This window comes from Gaeumannomyces tritici (genome assembly GCF_000145635.1).
Source record: "Gaeumannomyces tritici R3-111a-1 unplaced genomic scaffold supercont2.2, whole genome shotgun sequence".
Classification (NCBI taxonomy): Eukaryota; Fungi; Ascomycota; class Sordariomycetes; order Magnaporthales; family Magnaporthaceae; genus Gaeumannomyces; species Gaeumannomyces tritici.
Window position 1 is genome coordinate 4,650,853 of NW_008804546.1, and position 25,966 is coordinate 4,676,818.

At 58.7% G+C, this 25,966-nt stretch overlaps 9 protein-coding genes and 1 non-coding gene across 11 annotated transcripts; 4 read left to right on the forward strand and 6 right to left on the reverse strand.

The window, feature by feature from the left end:
* Positions 1-236: 236 nt before the first annotated feature.
* On the reverse strand, positions 237-4,636 carry GGTG_04113 (hypothetical protein). Its single transcript, XM_009221904.1, has one exon. The coding sequence runs from the start codon at positions 4,458-4,460 to the stop codon at positions 1,044-1,046; it is 3,417 nt and encodes a 1,138-aa protein (XP_009220168.1). The 5' UTR covers positions 4,461-4,636; the 3' UTR covers positions 237-1,043.
* GGTG_04114 (hypothetical protein) lies at positions 4,566-7,533 on the reverse strand. Its single transcript, XM_009221905.1, has 4 exons — positions 6,772-7,533; positions 6,000-6,699; positions 5,508-5,929; positions 4,566-5,427 (listed from the first exon to the last, which is right to left on the reverse strand). Exons 1-4 carry the CDS (start codon positions 7,204-7,206, stop codon positions 5,353-5,355), a joined length of 1,632 nt encoding a protein of 543 aa, XP_009220169.1. The 5' UTR covers positions 7,207-7,533; the 3' UTR covers positions 4,566-5,352.
* A 500-nt stretch (positions 7,534-8,033) lies between these two features.
* On the forward strand, positions 8,034-9,818 carry GGTG_04115. 2 transcript variants are annotated; one of them, XM_009221906.1, is made up of 3 exons: positions 8,034-8,334; positions 8,492-8,957; positions 9,041-9,818. In XM_009221906.1, exons 2-3 carry the CDS (start codon positions 8,551-8,553, stop codon positions 9,144-9,146), a joined length of 513 nt encoding a protein of 170 aa, XP_009220170.1. In that variant the 5' UTR covers positions 8,034-8,334; positions 8,492-8,550; the 3' UTR covers positions 9,147-9,818. The 2 variants fall into 2 exon arrangements, with proteins under 2 accessions (XP_009220170.1, XP_009220171.1); XM_009221907.1 differs by lacking the exon at positions 8,034-8,334 and having other exon boundaries at positions 8,357-8,957.
* Positions 9,819-10,191: 373 nt separating this feature from the next.
* GGTG_20072 lies at positions 10,192-10,274 on the reverse strand. The gene has a single exon. It is a non-coding gene; the product is annotated as a tRNA-Thr (tRNA).
* A 112-nt stretch (positions 10,275-10,386) lies between these two features.
* Positions 10,387-12,040, forward strand: GGTG_04116 (pyruvate formate lyase activating enzyme). The gene has a single exon (XM_009221908.1). It carries the CDS (start codon positions 10,523-10,525, stop codon positions 11,789-11,791), a length of 1,269 nt encoding a protein of 422 aa, XP_009220172.1. The 5' UTR covers positions 10,387-10,522; the 3' UTR covers positions 11,792-12,040.
* GGTG_04117 (tRNA (cytosine-5-)-methyltransferase NCL1) lies at positions 11,914-14,921 on the reverse strand. The gene is made up of 2 exons (XM_009221909.1): positions 14,806-14,921; positions 11,914-14,727 (listed from the first exon to the last, which is right to left on the reverse strand). The coding sequence occupies exons 1-2, from the start codon at positions 14,827-14,829 to the stop codon at positions 12,079-12,081; spliced, it is 2,673 nt and encodes an 890-aa protein (XP_009220173.1). The 5' UTR covers positions 14,830-14,921; the 3' UTR covers positions 11,914-12,078.
* Positions 14,922-14,924: 3 nt separating this feature from the next.
* On the reverse strand, positions 14,925-17,317 carry GGTG_04118 (GTPase MTG2). The gene has a single exon (XM_009221910.1). It carries the CDS (start codon positions 16,850-16,852, stop codon positions 15,137-15,139), a length of 1,716 nt encoding a protein of 571 aa, XP_009220174.1. The 5' UTR covers positions 16,853-17,317; the 3' UTR covers positions 14,925-15,136.
* Positions 17,318-18,232: 915 nt separating this feature from the next.
* Positions 18,233-21,678, forward strand: GGTG_04119 (hypothetical protein). Its single transcript, XM_009221911.1, has 3 exons — positions 18,233-19,264; positions 19,708-19,884; positions 19,962-21,678. Exons 2-3 carry the CDS (start codon positions 19,757-19,759, stop codon positions 20,554-20,556), a joined length of 723 nt encoding a protein of 240 aa, XP_009220175.1. The 5' UTR covers positions 18,233-19,264; positions 19,708-19,756; the 3' UTR covers positions 20,557-21,678.
* Positions 21,679-21,719: 41 nt separating this feature from the next.
* GGTG_04120 (hypothetical protein) lies at positions 21,720-24,007 on the reverse strand. The gene is made up of 3 exons (XM_009221912.1): positions 23,615-24,007; positions 22,336-23,511; positions 21,720-22,267 (listed from the first exon to the last, which is right to left on the reverse strand). The coding sequence occupies exons 1-3, from the start codon at positions 23,732-23,734 to the stop codon at positions 22,046-22,048; spliced, it is 1,518 nt and encodes a 505-aa protein (XP_009220176.1). The 5' UTR covers positions 23,735-24,007; the 3' UTR covers positions 21,720-22,045.
* Positions 24,008-24,210: 203 nt separating this feature from the next.
* GGTG_04121 (DNA-directed RNA polymerase I) lies at positions 24,211-25,816 on the forward strand. Its single transcript, XM_009221913.1, has 3 exons — positions 24,211-24,424; positions 24,590-24,672; positions 24,782-25,816. The coding sequence occupies exons 1-3, from the start codon at positions 24,341-24,343 to the stop codon at positions 25,314-25,316; spliced, it is 702 nt and encodes a 233-aa protein (XP_009220177.1). The 5' UTR covers positions 24,211-24,340; the 3' UTR covers positions 25,317-25,816.
* The last annotated feature ends 150 nt before the right edge of the window (positions 25,817-25,966 follow it).

The window sequence follows — 25,966 nt, forward strand, 5'->3', positions numbered from 1 at the left end:
TTAAATAATCTACAGTGGGGAGGTCACTCGTGAAGCGAGGGCAGGGGCCAGGGGTATGCACTAGTCAATCGATTAAAACGCGTGTGGGCGGATTCGAATTGGCGCTGCGATTGATGTTGAAAAAGAAACGTAGGCTAGGCCTTATTTGGTAGGGGCTGGACATGGTGTGCTTTTGGCGCTACCTCGAAAATGGCGGTTTTTTTCGCCTCCTATCTCCGTAAGACTGAGAGGGTAGGGGCTTGGGCAGCCATGTCGGGTTTGATGCGATGCGGTTTGCAGCGCAATCCTAGCCTATCAATCAGGCAGGCATGAAAAGCCCAGGGAACCGGCGCCAATGCCATGCGGTTCGTCCTCGTCCTGAGCCCGTGCGGTGTGTCGAGTCGAACTCAACCCTTCCTAGGCCTGGGCTGAGCACGCTTTCGAGCAGCGGTTTTCGACCTGAGGGCGGCGATCAGGCCCCTTGTGCGCTTCCACGTTTCGCACGAACGCTTGGCCAGAGCCTGCCCGATTAGGAAGCCCCGCTGCCCAGGCCGGGCCCAATTTCTCTAGCTCGTCGTATCGAGAGTGGGTATTTTTTAAACTCCCAGCCGGTAGTCGCATCGTGCCGACCAGGAGGAGCCCGCGCTTGGTGTTCAAAGAAGAGAGGCGCACTTCTGGAACCAGACCCTGGCGGGGGCTCGAAATATCGCGTGGTTTTTGTGGTGCCCCTGGCTTGCAATCTGGAAGCGCCAGCAGCGCCTTGAAATGGCGGAGGCAGCGGTCCGAGCGATGTGATGTGAGAAAATAAAGTCTTCCGTTGGATTACTAGGGTTTGTTCACTGGCCCAGAGAGTGCCTTGCCGTGGTTCGCGTCCCAGTACACCCACGTGCAGACAAAGGTTAAGATCCACAACCAGTTCGGAGTTACCCGACTCGGATCCCAGCGTCGTTCCGTCCCCGAGGCCAATTTCGGGCCGTGGGACGCTGTGTAATGTCCCGCCCCCCCTTGCAATATTCCGGACCTGCGACGACGAGCTTATCGTCTCGACCGCTTTCTGGGCTCACTCATCCGCTGCCCTCGCGTAGAAGACCGGGGGCCCTCTCCGGCACGGGCTCCGCGAGCACGATCGTCTCGATGCCGGCGGGGCTCGACTCCTCGGGCCCCATGGGCAGTGCGTCGACGTCGACTTCGAGGCCCAGCAGCTTCCGGAGCACCACCCCGCCCCCGGCCTTGCTCATGACGGCGTTGGACTCCTTGCACACCTCGCTGGCCACGCACTCGAGGCAGCCTCCCTCGCACATGCACGCCTCGACGCGCGCTAGCGCCTGCCGCAGCAGCAAGTCCACAAACTCGAACGCCTTGGTGTTGATGCCGGACCCGCCCGCGCCCCCCTTGGCGTCGTAAAACGTCAGCCGCGCCGGCCGCTTGCGGCTGGTCTCGCGCCGCGAAAACTCCTTGAGCCCAGCCTTGCACTCCGTCCGCACGTCCCCGGGGCCGCTGATGACGAAGTTCGGCATCAGGCTCATGACGGCGTGTTCGGCCGCGTGAATCGACGCCGCCGCGTTGAGCCGGCGCTCCTCCAGGATTTCGAGCGCCGCCCGCGGAATGTCCAACCACATGCCCTTGCTGAATCGTACCACTGGAGGGTTATCAACATGCACCGCGTCCAGGATGCGGTTTCTTTTGTCGACCTTGAAGAAGCCAAAAACGACCTGCGTGATTCGGATGGTCCCATGGTAAGCGCGGCTTGCAGACCCATCAATGCGCTTGATGGCTTCCGTCTCGATCGGATCCACATCCGTATAATCCCGCTGCTGCGTCGTCCAGTCGACCTTGACCCTCTCCACCTTGGCCATGCGCTTGTCTGGGTTGAAGTCGCGGACGAGGTAGGTGTTTCCCTGATGCAAAAATATGGCGCCGTCGTAGACTGTAAAGGTGGCCCGCGAAGCCTCCAGCTCCTCCAGCACAACGTTCCTCCCGTGAGAGATGTCGATAATCGCAAAGTGCTCCTCTTCCGTGTCCCTGATGGACATGAATCTGGACGGCTGCGGTCGAAACCTATCGTGGCAGTGGTGAAAACCGAGCTCGTCCGGGACAAGACGCTGCGCACAGATTTCGCCCAGGTCGCTGCCAAAATACTGCGCATCCTCGGCTGAACGGATCGGCATCTCATACGCAGCGCACTGGATATGTCCCTCCCTCACCAGCATATTGTCCAGGTCGACCTGCAGCGCGCAGTTGGGCTGCGTAAAAAGCTCGTCCGGGTTTTGCATGTAGTATTGGTCTGTTGGGAACGAATCGCCAACGAGGACCGAGAGCGAGTCCTTGTTCCGCCTCCCAGCCCTGCCGCTCTGTTGGCGAAAGTTGGCGATAGTATAAGGAAAACCCCATGTGAGCACACAGTCGAGAGATCCGATATCAACGCCAAGCTCCAGCGCCGTGGTCGCAACCACGCCGATGAGCTTGCCCTCAAACATCTCGGCTTCGATGCGCCGCCGGTCCTGTGGCGTGTACCCGCCGCGGTAGCCCATGACGCGCGCGATGCATTCGGGCCGTCCGAGCCGTTCAAGTTCCGCCTTGACGGCACCCACAAGCTTCTCGCACTGCTCCCTGACCCTGCAAAAGGCAATCACACGCACGCCACGCAGCACGAGCTGGCAGAACAGGCGGGCGCACTCGTACTTTGCGTCGCCTCGCCCGCTCGACGCGTCGCCAGGGACCTTGTAAGGGGTGTTCCAACACAGAACCTCCTTACGCCCAGACGGAGAGCCGTCCGAGTCAACCAGAAGCACGTCATCGATCCCGAAAAGAGTGCTGAAATGCTCCTTGGGATTCGCCACCGTAGCAGAGCAGGACACGAACTTGACATGCCGATTGCCCACGGCTGCGCATATCCGCCTGAGCCGGCGCATTATCATGGCCACATGCGAGCCCATCAAGCCGTTGTAATAATGCAACTCGTCGACAACCACATATTTGAGGTTTTGGAGGAACGTCCGCCACCGCTCCTCTTGAGGGAGAATGGTAAGGTGCAGCATGTCTGGGTTCGTGAATATGATCCGGGCCTCGTCACGGATCGCGTTCCTGTCTTCGGTTGGGGTGTCGCCGTCAAAGGTGTCAACTAGCATCCCCTCCAGCCCGCGCATGTAGGACAGCATCTCTTTGAGGCTCCTTTTCTGGTCCTGCGCCAGAGCTTTGGTAGGAAAGATGTACATGGCCCGGGCCGCATAGTCCTTTTCCAGCGCATGGAGGACAGGGAGCTGATAGATGAGAGATTTGCCCGAGCTCGTCGATGTAGCGACCACGACGTTATGGCCATCGTTCAATCCGTTGATGGCCACGGCCTGGTGGGAGTAGAACTGTGTGATACCCTTTGCGTTATACAGAGCGTTGACAAGATCCTGGCTGAGCAAGAAGTTCAACTCGCCGAAGATGGGCTCCTGTGGTTCGAACACGCGGTGACCACCAGGAACAATCTGTCCAGAGTAGAACGAGCTGTCTTTGAGCTCCTGGACAATTTCCGGCATGCTTTTGCGCTCCACTGGTATGCTCTCGGGGAGGCTACAGGTGTCTGGGCCTGGAGACGGCTCTCGCCGAGCCGTAGGCATCGGTATCCGCTTCTCCGCCTCGCTCCTGAGCGCCACCACAGGGTCCGTCGATTCTGAAACGCATCGGTTTATAAAGGCGTCTGCAGCAGCCCGAAACCGCTGGTTCCGCTTCTCAATGAGCGCCGTCATCTGCTTCTGGCCGAAGACGGGCATCTTCAACTCTTCGTCCCGTAGCCGCCGTGTCGGCTTCGTGGGCTCGCCCGTCTTCTTGTGCTGCACCTCACGCTTGAGATCGCCGTCCACAAACTCAAAGAGCAGCACCTCTTTGCCACCGGGCTCTACGCCACTGTATCCGTGGGTGGCGGCGCCCAGCCCTTCCTTGCCGGTGAATCCGCCGACTGACGAGTCCGGGGCGAGGCTCTGCGATGCGAAGCCGCCCTTAGAGCCGGTCCTGAAAGCGTCGTCCCTCTCGGCGCCTTTGGCGTCGAGTTGCAGCATTGCCTCGTCTACATAGGCAAAACGAACGCCATCCGGACGGAGGGCAGCGATGGCAGCGACGTCGGCCACAAGCAGGTCACGCTTGATGTGCGACTCAACCGTCGACTTTATCGTGTCGAATGTGGTCGCCAGGTGCTTGCGAGTGCAGCAAAAGGTAAATACGAGGTTCAGCGCGCGATATGTCCTTTCCAGCTTCTTGAACCAGTCGGGCCAGTCGATGACGCACTCCTCGGGCTGCTTGGGAAGAATGGTCGTGAAGAGAGACGCAGGTGGCGGCCCCGATAAAGTGCCAGACGACGAGGCATCCTTGGGCTTGGATTTCGGTGCCCTTCTGCTTGTTCCCGCAACGGCAGTCGGAGTCGGCACGGCCTCAGAGCCTCGCTTCCGCTTTCCAACGCGACCACTCGCCCCAGAGCCAACGTCCGCTGGCGGCATGATAGTCGTCAATCAACTGGATTTGGGCGCAGCGCACCCAGGACTTCCACTGCTCAGTTAGGCGGTGGCATGTGCATGTTGTATTTTGCGACGAAGATGGGTAAAGTAGGAACCCGATGTGCTCTATTGAGCAGGACCAAGCTCGACGGAAATGGGAATATGAATCGGGACAGAAAGTGGCGACCCGCGACGAACCCCCGCGCAGGAACACGAGATTGTCTCGCTATCACGTGCAAGGCGGTGCGGCTCCCCCTGGAAAGTCACCACCTGCCTTTACCTAGTCCCGCGCTAACTACCTGACTGGGCACCCGCCAAACACTCATCCATGTATAAACGTGGAAGGAAGAGGACGCTGTGTCTATTCTCCAGGCACCCTTCACAAATACATTAATCAAATACCCACGCCATGTCTGGCCTTCGCTGCCGCCGAGGCACCGGGGCCAGGAGACAATAGAAAACAAAAACAGGATATCAAGCACCCCCATCTACAAAAACAAATAGGACCATACCGGCGCCGAAAAAAGAACCACCCGCACCTGTGGGAAATCATAGGTAATTTGGCCGTGACTCTTTCATGTCGTACATCTCGATGCCAGCGTCCACTAAGCCCACAGCCGGCCAACCATTTCCGCGCTCGTCCACGGCTTCTTGGCCCGGCTCAGAGGTGTTGAGAATTACAGTCACATCAAAGAATAACAAGCATGGCTGGTGCGAGCTTCAAGGGGTGCTAACTAGTCCACCGCTCATTAGCCAGAGGCCGAGTGAAAGGCCAGGTTCCATGCGCCGCAGCAAGGCAGTCTCAGTTATTAGCTTAGCTGACAGGCAGACAGACGCCAAGATTATGGCGCATTGCAAGCATAAAGGTAGTGTCGCCATGTGTCGTATCCTCGATTCAGCCTAAGCTCTTTAGCTCCTTCTGGATGAGCTCAATGACCTTATGGAACTGTTCCGCATTCGGTGGGGACATCTGGGAAAGCAGGCATAAATGTCAGCATAACCGCGAGTCCTGTACGGGCATATTCCGCGTGCTCTCGGCTCTCGGCTCACCTTGATTTGCAACGTCACACGCTTGGCTTCCGGGCCCTCGACTGCGCTGAATGCAAACGTGGCAGCTCTCAACATCTCCCTTTTAACGAAGTCGGTGGCGCCGGTGACGGCCGTGTTGACCACGACACGGTGGGTGTGGTCTTGACGCATAATCAGTCGCACAACCTTGGGACCAGTTGCCGTTGTCGCGGTGCCGGCCTCGGCGTCCTCCCCGTCTTGGTCGCCTTGCAGCATGGATGCATCGAAAGACTCTGGGATGACGGCGCCGTTGTCATCGGCGTCAACCGTAGCCTCGGGGACGTTGACTTTTAAAATGCCCGCGCCTCTCTCTTTCCAGGCTTTTGCATCCGAGTCCATGTAGTACACTTTGGCGCGTGCTACAAAGACAGTCGTCTCGCCGGCCTCGCCATCATCAACCACGACTGGATTTGGGGATAAGTTAGCGTGACCAGAGCGCAGGGGATGTGCCCAAAGAGTAAACCTGTTGCCTACCTTTTTGCAGTTTGGTCTTCTTCTTGTCGTCCGCGGCGGTTGCTTGCTTCGGCTCCTCTGGCTCCTTCTCGGACTCGGGCTCCTCGGTGCCGGTTTCGGGTTCCTCGTCGTCCTCACCTCCATCACTAGACCCCTCGTTATCGCTCTCGGGCGCTCCAAAGGGCCTTGCAGGCTTGACGTCTTTGAGATCCCCGCCTGGCTTCGCAAAGCTAGTGAGCTTTGAGGCGCCAAAGCCGCTGCCGAAGCCACTTCCAAACGCGCTCCCAAAAGTCTTGGACGGCCCGCCGTTGAGAGCAGCGAAGGGCGATGCCGCTACCGCCGGGCCAGACTTGTCAGCTGCCGGGGTAGCAAAAGTGAGCTTCGGCACTGTATTTACGGGAGTTGGTCCCGTGCCGAGAGCGCCAAAGGGCGACGGCGAGCTAGACAAGCTACCACCAAAGCCGCTGCTCTTGACAGCACCAGCCCCCAGGGCGCCAAACGGCGAGGCAGCGCCGCTGAGCTTCGCGAACCCCGATTTGGCAAAGGCCGAGGTCGAGGTAGCTGTGGACCCGGGCTTGGTCGTTGCCCCGTCCTTTTCGCTTGTCGATATAGCGTGCTGGCCATCGGCCTTCTCTGTAGCTAAAGCAGACGCCTTCGAGGCATCTTTGGGCTCTGGGTCTGCGGCGTTCTCGGTCGAGCTTGCGGCAGCAGCAGCAGAAGCCTAGAGAGCAGTGTTGTTAGATTGGAATCGCGGGGTCAGAAGTCTATTGGGAGGCGACCAGGGGGAAGCTACCTGTTCGACTGGCTTCTTGGTCTCCTCCTCTGGCTCGTCGCGTGCCCTTTTCTTCTCTGGCTCCAACCTCTCTCCCCTGCTGGCGCCGTTTGAGTCCCGGGGTGACGAGGACCCGGATAGCGCTGGCGACACGCTGGACTCCTGACCCTCCTCCACCTCGTCGTGGGCCCGCTTCTTCTTTGGGGACGAGACCTGTTCCTTCAGCTTGTCGGCGGTGCTCGGGGGCTTCAGGTCTGGGGTCTTGTGCCCTGCGGAGGGTGCGCGATCGCTCTTGTCTTCGTCCATGGCTGTCGAGATCGCGATGTCGGCCGGGGCGTCAGATATGACGGTATGCTTGAGCTCCTCCCTAGTCGCCTTGGTCGCGGCGTCCTCTTTCGGGCTTTCTGCGCCAACTGCGTCGAAAACTTCGGACGTGTTGTGAGGGTCGTCCTCCATGGCAGTCAATGCCGGGTTCGGGTGGTAGAGAAAGGATGGTATTTATGCCGTGCGTTGGCTGTTATCGTGACTTGATTGCGAGGAAAAAGAACAGTGCAAGGCTCGTTTGCGGGTGGAATGGGGGGTTCTAGATTCAACTAGGCTTGGGTTTTTCTTTCGGTATATCGAGGGACTGCAAGACCCGAAACCAGCGGACACAGCAAGAGCGACGGTCGGGTAGCATCCAGGCGGGCGACTTCTCGGGTGTCGTGGAAAAGAGAGAAAATGGCAGCAGCAAAGTTGGCGATGTTCGCTCAATCTCTCTCCGCCCGCTTTCGCCCTTCTCCACTGAGGGACTGACCGGTGGTGGTGGGTGCGAGGAAACAACTCAGCGCTCGCCTCTGATTGGCAGACGCTTCGCACTCGCCCGCTCCACAGCGCGCCCAGGCGGATTGACGACATCAACAACCATGGATCCCCAGCGCTGCGGCGCCCGTTAGGCCGCACGCACAGCATTGCGAGCAGGCACTGGCCTGTACCAGAGGCAACCTGCTCCTGACAGAGGCGCCTGCCGCCAATCCCGCCTCGTCATCCATGGATACCAACCCAGCACCACATGGCGCGAGATGCCCCCCAACTCAGCGGCAAGAGCATGAACCATAGCACTGATGCACGCTCACAAAGCTGACAGCCAGCGCAGAGCCGCGGGCCGTCAAGCGAGGCCGGACACGCCGCCCGTCAGCGACAGGCTAGCCTATACGGAGATGCAGGTTGGGTTTCGCGAAATTGGATCGCCAAAGTGCGGCCACTAGATAGGCGTAGCTACAGAGAGCCTCTGGCGCCCATGGTTTCGTTTAAACCCAACACGGAATGAACAAAGCATTGTGTCCAATATGTCCAGGCCACATCTTTGTTGGACTTGTAAGGAACATCAGGTATCAATTGTGCTGCAAGCCCAAGCAAACACCAGGCAGCAATTGTTCTCGGCGGCTCAAGATGTCGATTCTATCGTCCCCTTCAGCATCGGCCCTACGCACAACTGCGCTCTTTGCCTTTGCGACGACCGAATGACGACCCGAGCCTCGCAGGCCTAGACCACGATGGAACACGGATGGGCGTGACTGCTTATTTCCCCGCAAGTGTTTGCTGGCAAGTGACGTTGTGGATCCGTCACTCACACAACACCAAGCCCTACCAAGAAGCCAGAGCCACAGCATGCCGGACAAAGCACAAGCATTTCACGACGGTTCTGTTGCATACCAGACCGCAAATTACCGCCTAACTAACATCTCGACTCACACACAAGAGCCCCCACATATAATCGCTTGCCAGCAACGCTAAATCCGTCCTCACTCTTTGCGTGTCATGGACGAGCCTCCCATGAAGAAGCTCGAAGAGCTTCCTGGAGAGGATGTTGCCCAACCCGGAGCTGCACAGGGGACCGTCGATAGCAAACACAGCCCATGCCGCGTCATCATCAGGACTCGTGTTACCAACATCAACGGCCCGCCAGAGGATAGAGCCTACAATTTGGGCCAGATATTTTGTTCGCACGTGCTCAACCGGCAGCTCAGGGTCGCGCCCGACGGCGACGACGAGAACTGCGAGCAGCCGGTTGATGCCGTGCATTTCCTCCCGCTATGCGACTCCCCACAACCAGTCCACGCCTGGTTCATGTACGATCTCAACTTTGACCGCCGCCAGCGGGCGCCACAGGACCTTGCGCAGATTCCGCACGAGGTATATTTGTGCTCCCTGATAGACGGTCGATGGTATGCCTTTTGAGCCCCTCGCTTCATTCCGCTGAACCGCGGCATACTTTTCTTTTGCCCTCATGATCCCTGACTCGCAGCAGGATATTTACTCGACGACGTATCTGGTCGGATGAGGCGAGAAAGCGCTCCGCAAGCCACCAATGGGGAGGGCCTTCGAAAGCAAAATCACACATAGCGATGAAGTGAGAACTATTGGGTTGTTTGCGCACGAATCCTTTCCATTCAACTGGCTACTCAGACAGACATAACGCGTCGCATAGCCAACACAAGCGCGGCCCTCGCGCGCCGATTAGGCTTTGAAGGGCTCGTCGGCGAAGCTGGTTTTGTAGTTTTGCCAAGGTTAGCGGCCAGACCAAGCCGTTTGTCACATCACCAAAACGCAATCCAGGTTGCGCTAGGATCCGAAGCATTCGACCATACGCCACAAGAGGAGCGGGTACTCACAAAGTGTTACCGGTCCCGTCGTTGCAGACCTTGCGGCCCTGAACCACGATGCACTGCGCGCCGGGTATCACTGTCCTACCGCCGGCGAACTTTTCGGCGTCGTTGGTGATGGTTCCGTTGGGATCGGTGACCTTGGCCCTGCCGTTGCCCTTGTTCCTTTGCTGAGGGAGGGCCAGGGCCGTCGCGGCCATGAGGACAGTGAGGAGCGATGAGAGCTGCATTTTGTATGGGAGGGAGGTGAAGGGCGTGGGGACGCTCGATGGACCCTATTAGTTAAAGGAGCGCAAGGGATGGTGGACCAGCCACTATGACAAATATAAGAGGTGAGAATTGAAGATACTCCGGTATGAAGGCGAGAGAAGTGAAGAGGAGGTTTCCTCAGCGGCGCACGAACAGACCTGAGCTCCACTCCTACATATACTTATTTTCTTGTGCACCGTGCGCCGCACCCGAGACAGCATCAGGGGTTCAGGGGTTATTGAAGGGTTACATGATGGATCCATTTCAACCTCGCTAGACCCATCGCTATGAACCATTTACCACGGAAAGACGGACCGCATCATAAGATGTCGAAACCGCATATACGCGGGACGCGGTAGGTAAAGTAGTATTGGTTTGGGTATGCATCCTATAAAAGCTTTTGAGGCAGCAACATGACTATAGTAGGAAAAGGAAGGATTGAGCGGATGCAGCATTTACGTGCGGGCTACCTAATCTGCAACAAGCTTAATTAAACTCGGCGATCACGTTTAAAAAAAGGAAATGGTGCCTTAACAAAAGAAAGGATTGCCCACTGTCAGAATCGAACTGACGATCTTATCATACACTAGCAATTACTAGTGATACGCTTTACCACTAAGCCAAGCGGGCGATAAAGGTACCATGACTTAGTGGATACTATATGCGGGGGTGACTGACCACCAGATTGATCAGCAATTCGCGACCCCTAACATCGATGATCCCTCATGCATTTATTTAGCCTCTTTTCCGCACTTGCCTCGAGTTGGTGACTCTAAACGACATGGGTTTATCCTCTCCGGCACATAGTTAACCTATCTCCCAAATTCAATGTTCCAGGGTAGCGGCCTTTTCCGCTATGCTGAGGAGCCCGGCCCAGGATGACACGCCCAATAGTGGGAATCGCATCCCTAGCCGCCCTCCCAGCCCGGGCCCGGCTGCCACCGAGCCCGTGGCGTAGCGGCCTGTGGTCCGCGGCGAAATGCGGCCCCAACAGCCGCCGTCCCACCAGAGCAGCAACGGCAGGCAGAACAAGCCGACCCGGCGACGGCGGCGGCAGGCGGTCGCTGCACCTCGCGCCGCCCTTCCTCCTCGACGAACCCTACGTCCCGCGGTACGCGCGGCTGTCCGCCCCGGAGGCGGCCCGCAAGGGCGCGCAGGCGGCGGCGCACCTGCGCGAGTGCAACCTCTGCCCGCGGCGGTGCGGCGTCGACCGGCGCGCGACGCCCGGCATGTGCGGCGTGGGCGAGCTCGCCAAGGTCAACGTGGTGGCGCCGCACTTTGGCGAGGAGCCGTGCCTGCAGGGCACCAACGGCAGCGGCAGCATCTTCTTCAGCATGTGCAACCTCCGGTGCGCCTTTTGCCAGAACCACGACATCGCGCACTCGCCCAGGGGCCACGACCTGACGCCCGGGGAGCTGGCGGCCTGGTTCGTCAAGCTGCAGGACGTCGGGGGCGTGCACAACGTCAACCTGGTGACGCCCGAGCACGTGGTGCCGCAGGTGGCGCTGGCGGTGCTGGCGGCCGCCGGCATGGGCCTGCGGGTGCCCGTCGTCTACAACACGTCGGCGTACGACTCGGCCGCGTCGCTCGAGCTGCTCGACGGCCTCGTCGACGTCTACCTGCCCGACTTCAAGCTCTGGTCGCCCGAGCAGTCGCGCCGCCTGCTCAAGGCCGCAGACTACCCCGAGACGGCCCGCGCCAGCATCCGGGAGATGCACCGCCAGGTCGGCGACCTGTGCTTCACGCCGGACGGCATCGCCCAGTCCGGCCTGCTGGTGCGCCACCTCGTCATGCCGGGGCTCGAGGCCGAGTCGGCCCGGATTATGAGCTGGATCGCCGACGAGATCTCGAGGGACACGTTCGTCCATATCATGGACCAGTACAGGCCGGCCGCCAACGTCGGCAAGGCCAAGAGAAGCAGGCCTGCCACCGCCGCTCCTTCGGCAGAAACCGGGGGCCAAACCGCCCTTGCGCCGTCTGCGACCGAGGGCCCAGGAGACGGCAAGCCCGAGCCGGGAGAGGTGCGGTATGCTGATATCAACCGAGCTATCACGGAAGCCGAGCTGTCGTCGGTGCGAAAGGCCGCCGAGGACGCAGGCCTGTGGCGCTTCTGTGATCCTCCCCGTCACGGCGGGTTCCATTTGTGAAAGACGTATCTGCCGCCGGTCAAGCGCGCCCAAGGCGTTATGCAAAATGTACCTAGGTATAATGATTGCTCGACTGGACTCGGACGCGCGGGATGCATTGCTCTTCAACAAAGGCTACATCGCAAGTCACAAAATCAGGTCTTATTTAGTGTTTATATGTATTCTTATTCATCGCTCTCTTTATTCTCACGTTTTCCCTTGGCCACTGAGCCCCTTTTCTAGAGACCGATAAAACATGAATTTGCAGAACGTCCTAGGATATGCTGAACTGTCCAACCGGGCGGCTTTCAAGTCTCAGACTCCTCCACCTTCGGTGCGGGTATCGTAGTAGTGGGGGTCTCGTCTAGATCCATCTTCTCGGGCACCTCGGCAGCTTCCCCCTTCACCGGCTTGGTAGCTGCCGCGCTGTCGAGCTTCGCACCTCCTTCCTCATGGTCGACATCCTCGGGTTCGGCCTTGACTTCGGCTTCCTCGCTGCCCTCCGTCTTCTCAACCTTGGCATCCTTGACAAGGCCCTTGTTTAGTAGGACGGACGTCTCGTTGAAAATGCGGAGTAGCATTGCTGCGCGATCCTCCTTGGGCAGCATGAGGTTGAGCGAGTGGAAGCTTTTCCACAGCGGAAGCGCCATCCGCTCCATGTTCCCATCCCCCGGGCCTGGCTCGACTCTGAGGACACAGCAGCCCAGGCCAATGTCCATGGCCGGCTTGCCAACCTCCCCAAGCTCCTTCCAGCCACCGTCGGCTAGTTTGGGGAACATCTCAATCAGGAGCTTCCGCAGCGTCTCCTTCGAGTGTAGGTAAAGGACTCGCTCAGGGCCAACGTAGCCCTGGAGGATGGGCATTCCTTCCGACTGGATGCGCCAGCCGCACACCTCGGCCGACGGCGCGTCCTGCTTCATGAACATCTTGACACCGCCGTGGACGAACCTGACGCCGCGGCCCTCGTTCTGCACCAGGATGTCCCTCACAAGCGCACTTGTGTAGTAGATGGCCTTTGCCGGCTCACCCATCGCATTGCGCACCATGAATCTGTCGATAGGGAAGCGCTGCGAGAGGTTGTAGAACTTCTGTACGAGCTGAATGACGGCATGGTCAGTCGGCAGGTACTTGAACGGTTCCTCATAAGGACCGTCCCGCTTCTTTTTGAGCTCCTGCGGCGGATCGGCCGAGGTCTGTTCCGTCTTGACGGCCGGCTGCTCATCTTCAGTCTGCGTCTTTTCCTCCTTCGTCGGCACCTCTTCCTCCTTCGTCGGCACCTCTTCCTCCTTCACCTGTGGCTGCAACGTCGGCTCCTCCTTGATGCTGCCAGTCATGCCAACGTCGGCTGGTTCTACCGGTGTATCGGACGCGGGCTGTGCCCCGCTCTCTGACTTTGTCTTCTTAATCGCTGCCGGCTCCTCAGGCTCCACCTCTTCCCTCTCACGCTTAACCCCCTGTGCATCCTCGCTGTTCTTGGGGACGGGGGTCGTCTCCGTTTTGATAGCGGCCACGCCGTTTTTGGCGAGTTCGGCTTCGGTCTTGGCCTTGAACTCTGCCTTCTTCTGGAGGACAACGATGAAGAAGCCTCCGGTATCCTGCAGATGGGGGTATATCCTTGTGCAGCGCTCAAGGGGGATCTGAGGTGCATCGGGGCTAGTCGTGGGGAACATGGAACGCGAAAGCCTCCCGGGCGCGGTTCGGCTGTCCCGAGCATCGCCGTGATGCTCCTCTACCTCCTCCCAGCTGTTCCAGACGCGGCTGGCCTTGTCCATGACCTTCCAGGTCTTGAGGCCGGGCCGCCTCTTCAGGCCAGGAAGGGACTCACTGCTGTCGAGAATTTCAATCGTCTCGAGCCCGCCACAACGCTCAATGGCGGCTGCAATGACGGCCTCGTTCTCAACAGGGTTCATGCTGCAAGTAGAATAGACGACCTTGCCACCAACCTTGAGCATCTGGAGAGCTCGGACGAGAATGCGTGTTTGGGTCAAGTGGAGCCCCAGAGCACTGCCAGGCTGCCATTCCCTCCAGAGGTTCACGTTTTTCCTCAGGGTGCCGTCGCCCGAGCACGGAACATCGGCAAGGATGCGATCGAACTTGAGGTAGTTGCCCTTCTTTGGGTCATCGGATGGTAGGCGGAGCGAGGGGTAGAGGGTGGCGTCATGGTTGGTGACAAGCAGGTTTGGGGAGGAGAGCCTCTTGAGCTGGTGGACAAGCATGTGGCATCGCTTGTACTCGGCATCATTGGCAATCAGCAGGCCCGTGGCGCGGCCGTCATCTCCAGCGTCTGTTTCCAGATCCACTTCCTCCTGATCCTCGGGGGCAGCAGCCTCGCGGCCCTCCTCCTTGGCGAACTTTTTCATAAAGGCCTTCATCCTGCCCTCCTCTCCGACATGGAGCATTTCGAGCAGCTGTGCGGCCTTGCTTCCCGGGGCGGCACACATATCGAGGACAGCCATGCCGGGCTTCACGTCCAGGAGCAGGGGCGGGATCATGCTGACGACCTCTTGCCGGCTGATATTGCCGACGCTCGTCTCGGAGACGAGGAATTTCTGGAACTTCGCAAAGGGGGGGAATTTGCGGACGACGTTCTTGGGCGTGGTCATCCACCAGGCCAGAAGGTCGGGGAACCAGTCGACTGGCTTGGGCGGGTCGACAGGCTGGTCATCGTGAGTGATGTCGGTGATCTCGGGGATGTACCGGGTGTGCATGAGCTTCATGACCTCGGAGGCATGACCCTTGGAGCCGCAGAAGCGAAAGCTGTTGGGGAGCTCCCGGCGGTAAGCGGCCCAGAACTCCTCCTTCTCCTCGTCAGAGAAGGACAGGAGCGCATCGTAGAACCTCTGGAGTTTCTCGCTCTCCTTGGTGATGGAGGGATATGAGTTGTAGCGGTTGTTGGTGGCAGTGTCGGCACGGCGCTTGCCATCGAAGTGGCCGCCATTGCCGCCGCCTCTGCGGTTCTACGCCCAGCGTCGCTGATCAGCACGGCCCGTTGACAATACGCAGGGCTTCACTTCATTTCTTGAGGGGCGCCTTACATTACCACGTTTGTTGCGACCCATAGCGCACAATTCTCTTCGCCAAAAGCGCTGTTGGTGAATTTGATGGCGGTCGTCGCGGGAGTTGAGGCAAAAAAAAAAAGACGAAAAAAAAAAAGCCGAGCTGTTCGCGCGGGAGTCTGAAGCTTCGGATACCCCACCCACCCGCATATAGGGTCCTCCCCGCCCCCACAGTACGCCCTAGACCACTAGGTATCTTGTCACCAGCTCGCGTGCAATTGCATTCCATGATGGATGCTTGATACTACTTATAGTACAATTCCATGCGAGGCTGACAAAACTCTCAGCCATGAACCGGATGTTGCCGTCTTTACTCGTCCAACAGGCCGACAGTCCAGTGAACGATGCGGTCGACACCATGGCCGTTTATGGCGCTTACGGGGATTGCCGCACAATCCTTGGTCCATGCACCCTCGACGCCACTAGGGTGGGGCGCGTCGCCTCGGCTGATGCTCGCGAGGTAGTCTCTGAGCTCCTCGAAGTTCTGCTGCGTTGATGACAGGTCCGCCTTGGTAGCCACCACGAACCAGGGCTTCGCAGCAATGTGCAGCCCTGAGACGCTTTCGGGAGCGGGCGGGTAGTCGGCCGAAATCATGCCGCTCCCGCGTCCCATATATCGAGAATGCGTTGTGCCCGTTCCAGCATCCTCCCACTCGATGCGTGTGTCACGTTCACGATCCCGCTCCTCCTCCTCCCGCATCTGCGCGTACTGGCCGACCTCGTTCCACAGCGCCTTTAGGGCCTGGACGGCGTTGCCCGCCCCTAGATCGATCACGAACGCCAGGACGCCCGCGCGCTCCACGTGGCGCAGGAAAGCTATCCCCAAGCCCCTATTTAGGTGTGCCCCCTCGATCAGGCCGGGGATGTCAGCCACCGTGAACCGGGTCCGAGGCACAACCTCGGTCTCGTCTGGATCCGCGACCCCGGAGTGCACATCTTCTTCGCTAACAGGGACCCGGCGGGTGCTCCTAACTAGCGGTCTTCCCTTGTTGTTGTCTAGCACTACGGTCCCGATATTTGGCTGTAAGGTAGTAAAGGCCCACGACCCGACGCGCGCCCTACTGTTGGACATGGCACGGAGAAGGGTGCTCTTCCCGGCGTTGGGGAGCCCCACCAGACCGATATCGGCCAGAAGTCTGAGTTCCAGCTCTATCCTCAAGGATACAGGGCGTTCACCCTTGGTGGCGAACAGCGGCCGCGGAGTTTCCCTCGACACGAAATGGGGGTTTCCCAGGCCGCCGATGCCGCCGGCGGCAAGGAGAATCGGGCGTGGGGTTGGGCGAGACAGGTCAAGATGGATTGGCGCAGAAGGCTGGGCATATATTCGCGTCCTTTTTGGCAGCCGGGGCAGCTCCATATTGGCGGCCTCGGTGGCCGAAATGCCTGGGTATAGGATCCATTTGTGTCTGAGGGGGTCCTCCCCACCATCAAAGTCTGCGGCTTCGAGGGAATCCGCGGCTGCTTTTTGTGCAGACTTCCTGCGACGATAAAACGCCCTCGCCACCTCTCGCTCCTCTGCTTCTGGGTCGTAGCGTTGGATCTCTCTCAAGACAGTGCCTACGGGGACTGAAATCACCACATCATCTCCTCTCTGCCCCGTTTTGGAGCTACCCTGGCCGTTCTTGCCGGTGCCGGCGCGGATGAAGCGTTTTCTGGAGAGCTTGTGCAGCGAGGTCTCGCCGTGGACGGCCTGGATGTAGACGTTTCCGCCGTGGCCACCGTCCCCGCCATTGGCAGGACCCTCCTCCACGTAGGCTTCCCTCAGGAAGGAGATGCAGCCATGGCCACCTCCGCCAGCGTAGAGTGTCAGCTTCGCATTGTCGGCGAAGTGTGGGGACGAGTAGTCGTCGGGGTCGGGGTCGAGACGAGTCGACACGTCATCGGGAGACGATGGTTCTGTGATGTGGTGTCGGATCTGGGCGATGGAATTGGGCAGTCGCGGGGCGGGTGCAGAGCCGCTTCGGAACAAAAAGGGGTAGAGGAACGGCAGGGAGAGGTGCGAGGAGCGCGGACACCGGGGTGGCATGGTCGCTGTCAGGGGTCTGGATGAGATGGCGTTGGCTGCAGGACCCGGGCTCGACCAGCCGCGAGTTGTCTATCGTTTTTCCCGACGAGAAAAAAGCTCAACGGGTGGGCAGCTCGAGCTGTGTGTGGTCAATGGGATTTGGATGATTTTAGGGCGATAAGATAAGAGCTAGCCCGGTGCCAATGATCCAAGGTCACACCTCTCACGGGAGCTGCACCCGACCCCACACCTCAATTCCCTCCGCCCAGACCGCCCCCTCGTCGGCACCGTCGGGGGCTGTTTTTAGGCGCATATCTCATGTCCCCATGCTCCGAGTTCCCAACCAGCCGATCTCATCTCTTTATAACCGCAGTTCGTCCCAGCTCCTCGTCTGGTCCCTGCGAACATGCCTCTGGAGGGCAGGCATCATGGAACCTGCAGCCGAAGACCTCGAGGACGCCGTTTGGCCACAACACACGACGACTGGTCCAACCTCGGAAGGGCAAATCTGCGGAGGGGGCAGGAGGGATTGGATTGGGGGCTTCGAACAAACAGGGCGGTCGGGTGGCCAGATGCGGCTGTGATTCGGCGCAGGTGGCATGGGGCCTGGCCGCCTCCGATAGTGTTGCCCGCGCCCAGCTCGGGAGGAGACGACACGGTGGGCGTGGGGAAGCGTGTGGAGGCGAACCAAAAGACGCACAGCACAGGCAGGAGACAGATATAGCAGCGCCGAGAGGTGCCACCGCTGCGCTCACTGCTTGCATTGTGGTGTTGTGTGCATGGTCGGGCACTCATGCACAAACAGGTAGGAAGGGGGGTGGTCCCACACGAAGTTGCGGTGTAAGTGGCTGGCACGGACTCGCAACGCAGACCCTCGCAGCGGGCCAAGTCCACGCCGGTCCTGCGGCCCAACCAAGCTGGGGCTGCCGGTCGCGGCGTATTGATGCTTGCACGTTGTGTCTGATGTTGCCCCTCACTGCTGACCTGGTCTGGGTGTCTAGGTGGTTGCTTGCCGCATTGTTGGTGGTGGAGATTAATCTTCCCTTGCTGCCATAAACCCTTTCCGGTTGGAGTTGGTGCGACCGATTTACAGAGCACCATCTCGGCTCCGGCCCCTCTCCGTCAGCCGTTCTCCGCCCTTTCGACGCTCACTGTTTTTTTCTCTCTCTCCCTCGTTCTCGTTCATTTCTCATCTGATGCTTCAACCGTAGTGTGTGAACGGGGTTTCAATTCGGCACGCGCACCCAAAAGGGCCGCACGGATTAATAATATTGACAAGACTGAATCAGAAATGGGGCTGTGTGTGCCTGGCTCCTGTGAAGGAAGGTGTTGCCCAAGAGCCTAACGACGGCCAGCAAACAAATAAATGCAATCAACGCAATAAACACAAACCTAATGTCCGCAAAGGGCGGCTGACTTACATAACCAACCACTCTCTCGCTTTTTTTCGGCCACAGCCGGCGTTTGTTGAGATTTGTGCATCGTAGTGGTCACGCCAGAGCAGAACTTTTTCACTCCATCCCAAGTTCGAGGTTGCTACCGGCAACATCTCTCAACACCACATCCGCGGCCACCTCCCACCCCGCAACAGCAGATGCCTCTCCGCCACCTCGTCTGACTGACTCTCTGACTACCTCGGAGACGGTCGTCGGGCCAGATCACAGGGCACGGAGCACTGGTGCCGGAGCCAGGCGGGCCAGGAAAGAGAGGGACGGGTGGATACGCGGGCGATTGGGCTGCATGCCATCCAGGAGCCCGCATTCGAGCCACGACACCAGACCCCCGGACTAACGTGGTCAAGCTCGGCTCTGTTTGGGGCCCGGCCTGCCGCTGGTGCCACTGGTGCCACTGGGAGAAGGGCTTCAATCCGCCTCTCCTGCCCTCGCGCGCCGCTCTTCCTCCCTCCTCTTCCCCTCCTGCCCTGCTGGTCGCTCGCCATAGAGATCTTGGGCTCGACGCTCTTCCCCCCCATTCTCTCTGCATCCGCATCCACATCTCCCTGTCTGTCGACCTGGCTCGCCACCAGCGCGACCTTGCCCTGCGACGGCTGCCCGTTGCGTTGCTGCCCTGTCCTTCCCAGCTTCTTGGCCCGACCCCGTCCCGCCTCCGCCTCCGCCGCCTCACTCACTCGCTCTCTCCCTCCATCCCTCCTCCCCATCTCCCCCGCCAGACACATCGCGCGCTCTCACAGACTTGCCTCTCTGTGCGTGCCCCCGGTGCGACCTGCAGCACAGGACCAACGTCGCAGAGCAAACAACAACGCAGCAGCACAAAGCCGCAGTGCCGTGCGCTCACTGTGTCGCCCCTCTCGTCATAGCTGCTTCGTTATCCCGCGCCCGACAGTCCCTCGCTGTGCGTGTGTCTGCTCGTCGATCTTGCTCTGCCACCCCTAGAGACCCCTTCTGCCGGCTGCAGTCTGCCATTGAGAGACAGGTAAGTAGACTAGTCTCGCATCTTGCTTGCATCCCCCCACTTGCATGCTATATACTCGTAGCTATCTATCTATACCTTTGGCGGTTCCCTCTCTCCCCTTTCTCTCCCTTCCCCCCGCCTCCATTCTACCCAGGACCACGTCTATATGTCCCGTCTGGTCTATGCCACTCCCCTCCGTCGTCGCAACACTCGTTCTCGTGTGCTTCACCCTCCTGGCTGGTCCAGTTCCATTGGGTCATAGGGAGCTTGTCGCCTGGCCAATGTGTCGAGAACACGCTGTGTATCACGGCCACGCATCACTGCCTGGCTTCCTATTTGATTTTCTTGTTCTGGCTTTCCGTTCTTGCTTTGTTTTGATACCCCAAACTCTTTGTTGTCCGTTCCCATCGTCATACTCGTCTCCACTGCCGCCGTCGATCCCGCCACTAAACCATGTATACCAGAGACCACAGAGATTTCCGGGACGTCAAGCCTCGGAAGGCTATAGTAAGGATGGATCCGGATTGCGCCATATGCCGTTCTCCGGCAACACTGCGATGCGACTGTGAGGCCAAGGGGCTTGACCAAGCGGTGAGGCAGGCCGAGCAGAGGATGATGCAGTCGGTATACAACGACATCAGGTTTGTCTCCAACTCCGGCCTTTTGCTCTCCGCCCCGTCCCGGCCGCATCTGTGCTCACCAAAGTTTCCCTCGCCAGGACGTGGGTCCGGTCGCATGCCCAGGACTACATCCTTCAGTACTTCCACTACCAGACGGAGCGGCGCAAGGCAGCCCACTCGGCACACCTTGAACGTATCACCGCTCACTCGTACCACTACTATCACCAACCACCGCACCCAAACGAGGTCATGGCGGCACAAGCCACGCTGAAACGCGGCATCGACGACGATTGGCAGGCCTCGGTCCAGCGGTACCCCGAGGTGCTCGAGTACTTTTACAGCCTGGTCGACCTGTCCCTGCCCGAGGACACGGATCCGGCTGTCAAGGACCCTCCCCTGAGCGCCCTTTCCGGCCAGCGCAAGGCCGGCCGGAGGGGTGGCGGGCCCTCTCCCACAGTGGCCAGCGGGAGCATCACCCCTCATGAGCAGCTGCCGCCGGCGAGGAGAACACCACCCCCTCTGGATGCGACGTACGAGAGGAGGACACCGGGCCTGCGCAGGCAGTCCAGGGGCGCCTTTGTGCCGCCCCCACCGCCACCACCGGCATATCCACCCGGACCGCAATCTCTCTACCACCCCGGTACCATTCCCGGACACCCTGGGCACCCTGGGCACCTGGGTGGCGGGTACTGATCCTCGAGATATTTGCTCCACACACTTCTCCTCCTGCTCTTTTACTTCCGACGAGCAGGTTCCTTGTTCCTCCGTTTTCAGCCTCCTTTTAGCCATGGAGCCCGACGACGTGTGGGGCAAACCGCCTCTCCTCAAAAGGAAACCAAAGAAGAAGAAAACCCCCCCGACATCAAAACTTATGCATCTCTCATTCTTCCCGTATTGATATGCCGAGATGCCACGAGACTCACGCCATAACGAAATTCACGAAAGAGAGCAAGCGGCTACTTTGCATGACCTTGGACCAAAAGGGACGAAATACGTCTTGCATAGCAGGCGGGGAGCATTTCATTTTCTTTAGATTCTCCGCGACTCCTATCTACCTCCTCGATATCATGTCGTCTTTTTTTGCTTGTTTGTTTCGATCATCTTTGATTCCCTCTCACTTTGAGCTTTGACGGTTCAAACTGTTTCCATCTCTTTGCTCCTCTTCTTATTGTTATTCTCTTCAAAGGCGGACTTTTTGACCTCTCGGATTTGACTGGACGGATGAGGCGTTATTTATTCTGTTTCGAGCCTAGCGCAATCTTATTCCCCAACTTCCCTCCTCATCTCGGACTCGATTTTGTTCCTCGCCGCGCGATCATAGACGAAATAGTGTGTATCCAAGATGAAGAGCCAGGATGCGGTAATGGGCTCATATGTTTTCCCTTCTTTTTTATCACTCGTGTCTTTTTTTCTCCTTCTCTCCTCCTTCCTCTGTCTTGGTGATATCCCCAGAGGCCGTCGCTATACCCCAATTGACGCACCGGGCGCAGAACATTGGTCTCTGCCGCGCGCTGGATACGGAAGATCTGCTTCGATTGCGAGGGGCGGGGGGCAACTAAAAAGCAAGGATTCGAACGTCTGTGCGGCGAGCCTTTCAGGACGAATATGAGCGAACCTGCAGATGCTATTCACGTGGAGGGTCAGGCCTCGGGCAGCGATACCATCTAGCGAACAAACCTGTGCAAAAATTGAAAACATTTTTCATATAGAATATCCCTTGTATAGGCACAGACAAAAGCCGTTTCAGGGATAAAGAGTGCCACGCTCCGTGATGCTACCAATGTGCGTGTACATGTTCTCGGTTGGGAAAGGAAAACATGTGGCACACAGCGTAGGTTCCATGGGCGCACACCACGTCATGACAGGCAAGCGAAAGCGCCACCGGCGTTTGCTATTATTGTATATATGTGTTTTCGAGCCCTAAAACCGACGGTAGCTGCGTAAAGGAACAAAGTCGAGGAGTGCCAAAATCGCCAAATATGATATACCCCACTGTCCCAGCCCCTCCCCCCAGAGCAGAAGCTCTCCGTAATCAGCCCTTTTAGTTCCTGATGATATGCAAATCGCGTTATATATGTTAAGAAATCGTCCCCCCATTTTTCCACCCCAGAAACGTCAGATGAATGGTGAGTTTGTGCCATCGGGCTTGGAAATCGTCCCGGTGAGACGCCAGCGGCGGGATTTACGCCTTGCCCTCTTCACCCTTGTCCTCAATGCTGGCTTCCTTCAGGTCCGAGGTGACTTCAGTGATGGCCTTGTCCTCAATATTGGCTTCCTTCAGGTCCCAGGTGGCTTCAGTGATGGCCTTGTCCTCGCCCTTGGCGTTAGCGCCGTTGGAGCCGCCCTGTCCCGCGGCCTCCTCAGCCTCGATCTTCTCAATCTCCTTCTTGGCCTTGTCGACGTTCTGTTGACGATTGTCAGTCCACCGCGGTTCGGATCACTTGGACGGGATAGGCTGCCGAGAACACTTACACGTTGGGTTTGAACGGCCTGGTCAGATTTCCAGTGGTCCAGCTTGGCCTTAGCCTTCTCGATCACAGCCGGGACGTCGGCGGCGCTCATGGGCGGGTCAATACCCATAAAGGCGCAGTCCTCCATCACCGACGGGGGACAGCTGAACTTTGAGGCAACAGGGGCGTCCGAGCCGGCGGCCGCAGCGCCGCCCTTCTTGCCCTTCTTGCCCTTCTTGACAGCTGGTGCGTAGTCCTCCTCGCGGTCCTCCTTACGAACCAGGCGGGTGCCCTTCAGGGCCGAGTCGTCGACCTTGCGGGTAGCCTGGGCGGTCATGCCGCTGGCAGCGAGGAGGGGCGCCTTCTCGGCGACCTGGTGCGAGGGGTCGAAGAAGTGAATCAGGCTGTTGGCGCGGCGGATCTCCTCGAGGTAGGCAGGATCGCTGGCCTCGGCAAGCATCCTTTGGGCCCGCTCCTTCTTGGCATCCTGAGCCCTCCGTGCGTCCTCGGCCTTCCTCCGCTCCCTGGCCTTCTGCTTGGCCTCCCACTCGTAGTCGGAGAAGGCCTTCTTCTGCTGGTAGTATTCGTCCTTGATCTTGCGGATGGCGTCAAACTTCTCGCGCTGCTCGTTCTGCAGCCTCGTCCGCTCGTCGCGCAGGCTCGACAGGCCCTTGTACGCCTCGTCCTGCTCGGCCTTGATGGCGTCGATCTCGGCCTGGATCTTGTTGTATTGCTCGCTGAGCGCCTTCTGCTCCGGGTCCTCCATGGTGTCCTTGATGGCCTTGATCTTGGCGCGCAGATCGTCCATCTCCTTCTGCTGAGCGTCGAACTGGGCAAAATTCTTGCGCTGCTTCCGGAGGCTGGAAACCTCGGCGATGGCCTTCTTCTCGTCGACCAGCTTCATCATGCCGCCGTCGATCTGCTTCTCCAGCCGGGCGATCTCGTGGTCGACATCCTCGGCGCTCTTGAAGCCGACCTTGCCACGCGCCGTCTTCTGCTCGGCAATGCGGCTCCTGAGCTGCTCGTCTAGGCGCTTGATCTGGTCCTGCTTGGTGGTGCGGGCGCTCTTGCCGGCGCCCTGCTTCTGGCGGATCTCGTTGGCCTGGGCAATCAGCTCCTGACGGCGCTTCTGGGTCGGGTTCGGGGAATCCTTGTTCTTGTTCGGCTGTGCGATGTCGATCTTGGCCTTGATGGCGTTCTGTCGAGAGAGAGAGCAAGAGCATGGTGAGTAGACAAAGGCCGGCACACGACGAGCTGCGGGGCATTGGGCCAGGGGCAGACTTCGGGCGGCTTCAGCTCACGTATTCGGCCATGACGGCAGCATGCTCCTTATCGGCCTTTTCGAGGCTGCTCTTGTAAGCGGCCTCGTCAGGCTTCGTGGGCCTGGCCGCGGGGGCGGCGGCAGGGGTAGTTTCGGCCATGACTTGGAACTGCACGGATCGAAATTCGGGGGGACGACAGGAAGCTGGGGATCAGTCCAGGACATGCAGGACCGGGCCAATTGCTCTGCACCGACGGCGGGGAGAAAGTTGGGCAGCAGAAGCAGTGTGAGTTCGCCAAGCGCAGTCGAAAGCCCTCGAGAAGACACGATTTAGTGACTTTTTTTTCCAGTGAACCCCTGATTGCTGCGCTGGCCAAAGCCCGCACGTGCACCCCACAGCCAGCGCTTGTGTTAAAGCCCCACCACGTTGAGCTGGTGGCCCAATGCCTTTTAGGAAGCCCCGGCGGTCCTTGGGGTCCGGATCCAGGAACATCGAGTTTCCGAGGCAGCCAATCACAAAGCGACAGGCCTCATGTCCCTTTCACGGCCTCCATTACCTAAGCATGCAGCCGAGAGCGGTTGCAACTGACAAGGCTTCCAGCGCGGCCCCACTCAATCGCAGCCTTTGAGCGACCGTAGATGCGCGACAGAAGACGGTGGAAAAAAAAAGTCGATCGCGTCTCGATAGAACAGGCCGCTAAAAAGCCATCGCGACAGCCCAAGACACGACAACGACTATAATCACCACACGACCGCGGCAGTAATAATGGAGTCTACGGAGGCGAAGACCCGCGAGGCCCGCAGGCTATGGCGGGCGTGGCGGACAGCTCACGAGATGCTCCAGGACCGGGTACGCGCGCCAGCATCATCCTCGCCTCTCCCAGCCGCCCAGGTTCCGAGCCAGCACCACTGCGCGCTGTGATTTTCATCGCGCTGAGGGGGAAGCGCATTGCGCAACACCATGCTCTGCGCGGCCTGTCGAGCTGGTCGCTAACAACTGGGCGTGTTCCCGTAGGGCTACGAGCTGTCGCAGGAAGAGGTCAACATCTCGCTCGATCGCTTTCTCCAACAGTACACCGACGGCGCCGGCAATGTGGAGTAAGTCCCAACAACCCAACGGCCCGCGATGCAGTCAAATCGTATGGAGGCGTATTTGGTTAGGTGCGCGGATGGCAGGATGCTTACTTGGCTCACCTCTGGCATGTAGCGCCTCGAAACTGAAGTTCTCGGCCCATCCCTCCGAGGCCATGATCAAGAAGCACACGCCTCCGCCGACAGAGCAGAGGCCAGACCCGGTGCCCGAGTGCGGCACGGTCTGGGTCGAGTTCATGGGGGACGCGTCGGACAAGTCGCTGGGCATCCAGGCCATCCGCAGCTTCATCCAGTACACGGTCGAGCACAACTTTCACACGGGCATCATGATCACCAAGTCGCCCATCTCGTCCGGGTCGCGCAAGCTGATCGGGGCGTCGGCCAACTACGCGACGATCGAGGCGTTCATGCTTGATGACATGCTCGTCAACATCACCCACCACGAGCTCGTGCCCAAACACGTCCTGCTCAGCAAGATCGAGAAGGCGGCGCTGCTCGAGCGGTACAGGCTCAAGGAGACACAGCTGCCACGCATCCAGGTCAAGGACCCTGTCGCCCGCTACCTGGGCTTGAAGCGCGGCAACGTGGTCAAGATTATACGCAGCAGTGAGACGGCCGGCCGGTATGCCAGTTACCGCCTGACGGTCTGATGTCGGGGAGGCCATCTCTAGTATTGCCTTTGCATTCCCGAGGCGCCAGGGTGTTTTTTTGCGTACCTGATCTCTTGTTTCCCCCTGACTTCTCTTTCCATCATTTTGCATCTAGACCCCTTTCAAGTTTTTTTTGGGCTGTAGTAGGCGTTGACCCGGGGGGACGTTTGGCTTTATTCGCATCGGCGTTCGTCACCAAAAAAGGAGGTAATGGATGTCGTCATGTCCGAGCTTGTTAGATTGAGATACCAAGTTTGCATCGGCCGCAGCCGACAGCACAGCGTATAATTCAGGAACTTGATGGCCCCCTGAAGATATGGTGCTTTTTTTTATGGGCCAGCATCAGGCAGACAGGTCCGAGATGAGGCACTCTCTCGCAGCCGGGCACCAACTGAAAAAAAAAATCCGAACCGCAAAAAAGGGGCTCTCATTTCAAAGTCAATTAACACCACCAAAAAAAAAAAAAAAAAATAATTTATTTGCAAATTAATGGGCAGTCATTCTACCTTCGCTTTTTATGTTTGTCGAAAAAATTCGTGCTGTTTTGGGCGTATTATGGTGCTTTGGTATGTTGCAATTGAATTGATTGAGTTTGTTTTGATCTTTTTTGCTATAGAGTTTGGGTGGGGAAAAGCATTTTGCGGTTCGGA

Coding starts and splice junctions, on each gene's coding strand:
- GGTG_04114 (XM_009221905.1), bottom strand. CDS start 7,206: ATGGAGGACGACCCTCACAACACGTCCGAAGTTTTCGACGCAGTTGGC. Junction 6,700..6,771: donor CCAAGAAGCCAGTCGAACAG/GTAGCTTCCCCC, acceptor ACTGCTCTCTAG/GCTTCTGCTGCTGCTGCCGC. Junction 5,428..5,507: donor GTGTGACGTTGCAAATCAAG/GTGAGCCGAGAG, acceptor CTGCTTTCCCAG/ATGTCCCCACCGAATGCGGA.
- GGTG_04115 (XM_009221906.1), top strand. CDS start 8,551: ATGGACGAGCCTCCCATGAAGAAGCTCGAAGAGCTTCCTGGAGAGGAT. Junction 8,958..9,040: donor TCCCTGATAGACGGTCGATG/GTATGCCTTTTG, acceptor GACTCGCAGCAG/GATATTTACTCGACGACGTA.
- GGTG_04118 (XM_009221910.1), bottom strand. CDS start 16,852: ATGCCACCCCGGTGTCCGCGCTCCTCGCACCTCTCCCTGCCGTTCCTC.
- GGTG_04121 (XM_009221913.1), top strand. CDS start 24,341: ATGGAGTCTACGGAGGCGAAGACCCGCGAGGCCCGCAGGCTATGGCGG. Junction 24,425..24,589: donor ACGAGATGCTCCAGGACCGG/GTACGCGCGCCA, acceptor GTGTTCCCGTAG/GGCTACGAGCTGTCGCAGGA. Junction 24,673..24,781: donor GACGGCGCCGGCAATGTGGA/GTAAGTCCCAAC, acceptor TCTGGCATGTAG/CGCCTCGAAACTGAAGTTCT.
- GGTG_04116 (XM_009221908.1), top strand. CDS start 10,523: ATGACACGCCCAATAGTGGGAATCGCATCCCTAGCCGCCCTCCCAGCC.
- GGTG_04120 (XM_009221912.1), bottom strand. CDS start 23,734: ATGGCCGAAACTACCCCTGCCGCCGCCCCCGCGGCCAGGCCCACGAAG. Junction 23,512..23,614: donor CTGCCGTCATGGCCGAATAC/GTGAGCTGAAGC, acceptor CTCTCTCGACAG/AACGCCATCAAGGCCAAGAT. Junction 22,268..22,335: donor AGGCCGTTCAAACCCAACGT/GTAAGTGTTCTC, acceptor AATCGTCAACAG/AACGTCGACAAGGCCAAGAA.
- GGTG_04117 (XM_009221909.1), bottom strand. CDS start 14,829: ATGGGTCGCAACAAACGTGGTAAT. Junction 14,728..14,805: donor GTCGCAACAAACGTGGTAAT/GTAAGGCGCCCC, acceptor CGCTGGGCGTAG/AACCGCAGAGGCGGCGGCAA.
- GGTG_04113 (XM_009221904.1), bottom strand. CDS start 4,460: ATGCCGCCAGCGGACGTTGGCTCTGGGGCGAGTGGTCGCGTTGGAAAG.
- GGTG_04119 (XM_009221911.1), top strand. CDS start 19,757: ATGGATCCGGATTGCGCCATATGCCGTTCTCCGGCAACACTGCGATGC. Junction 19,885..19,961: donor TCGGTATACAACGACATCAG/GTTTGTCTCCAA, acceptor TTCCCTCGCCAG/GACGTGGGTCCGGTCGCATG.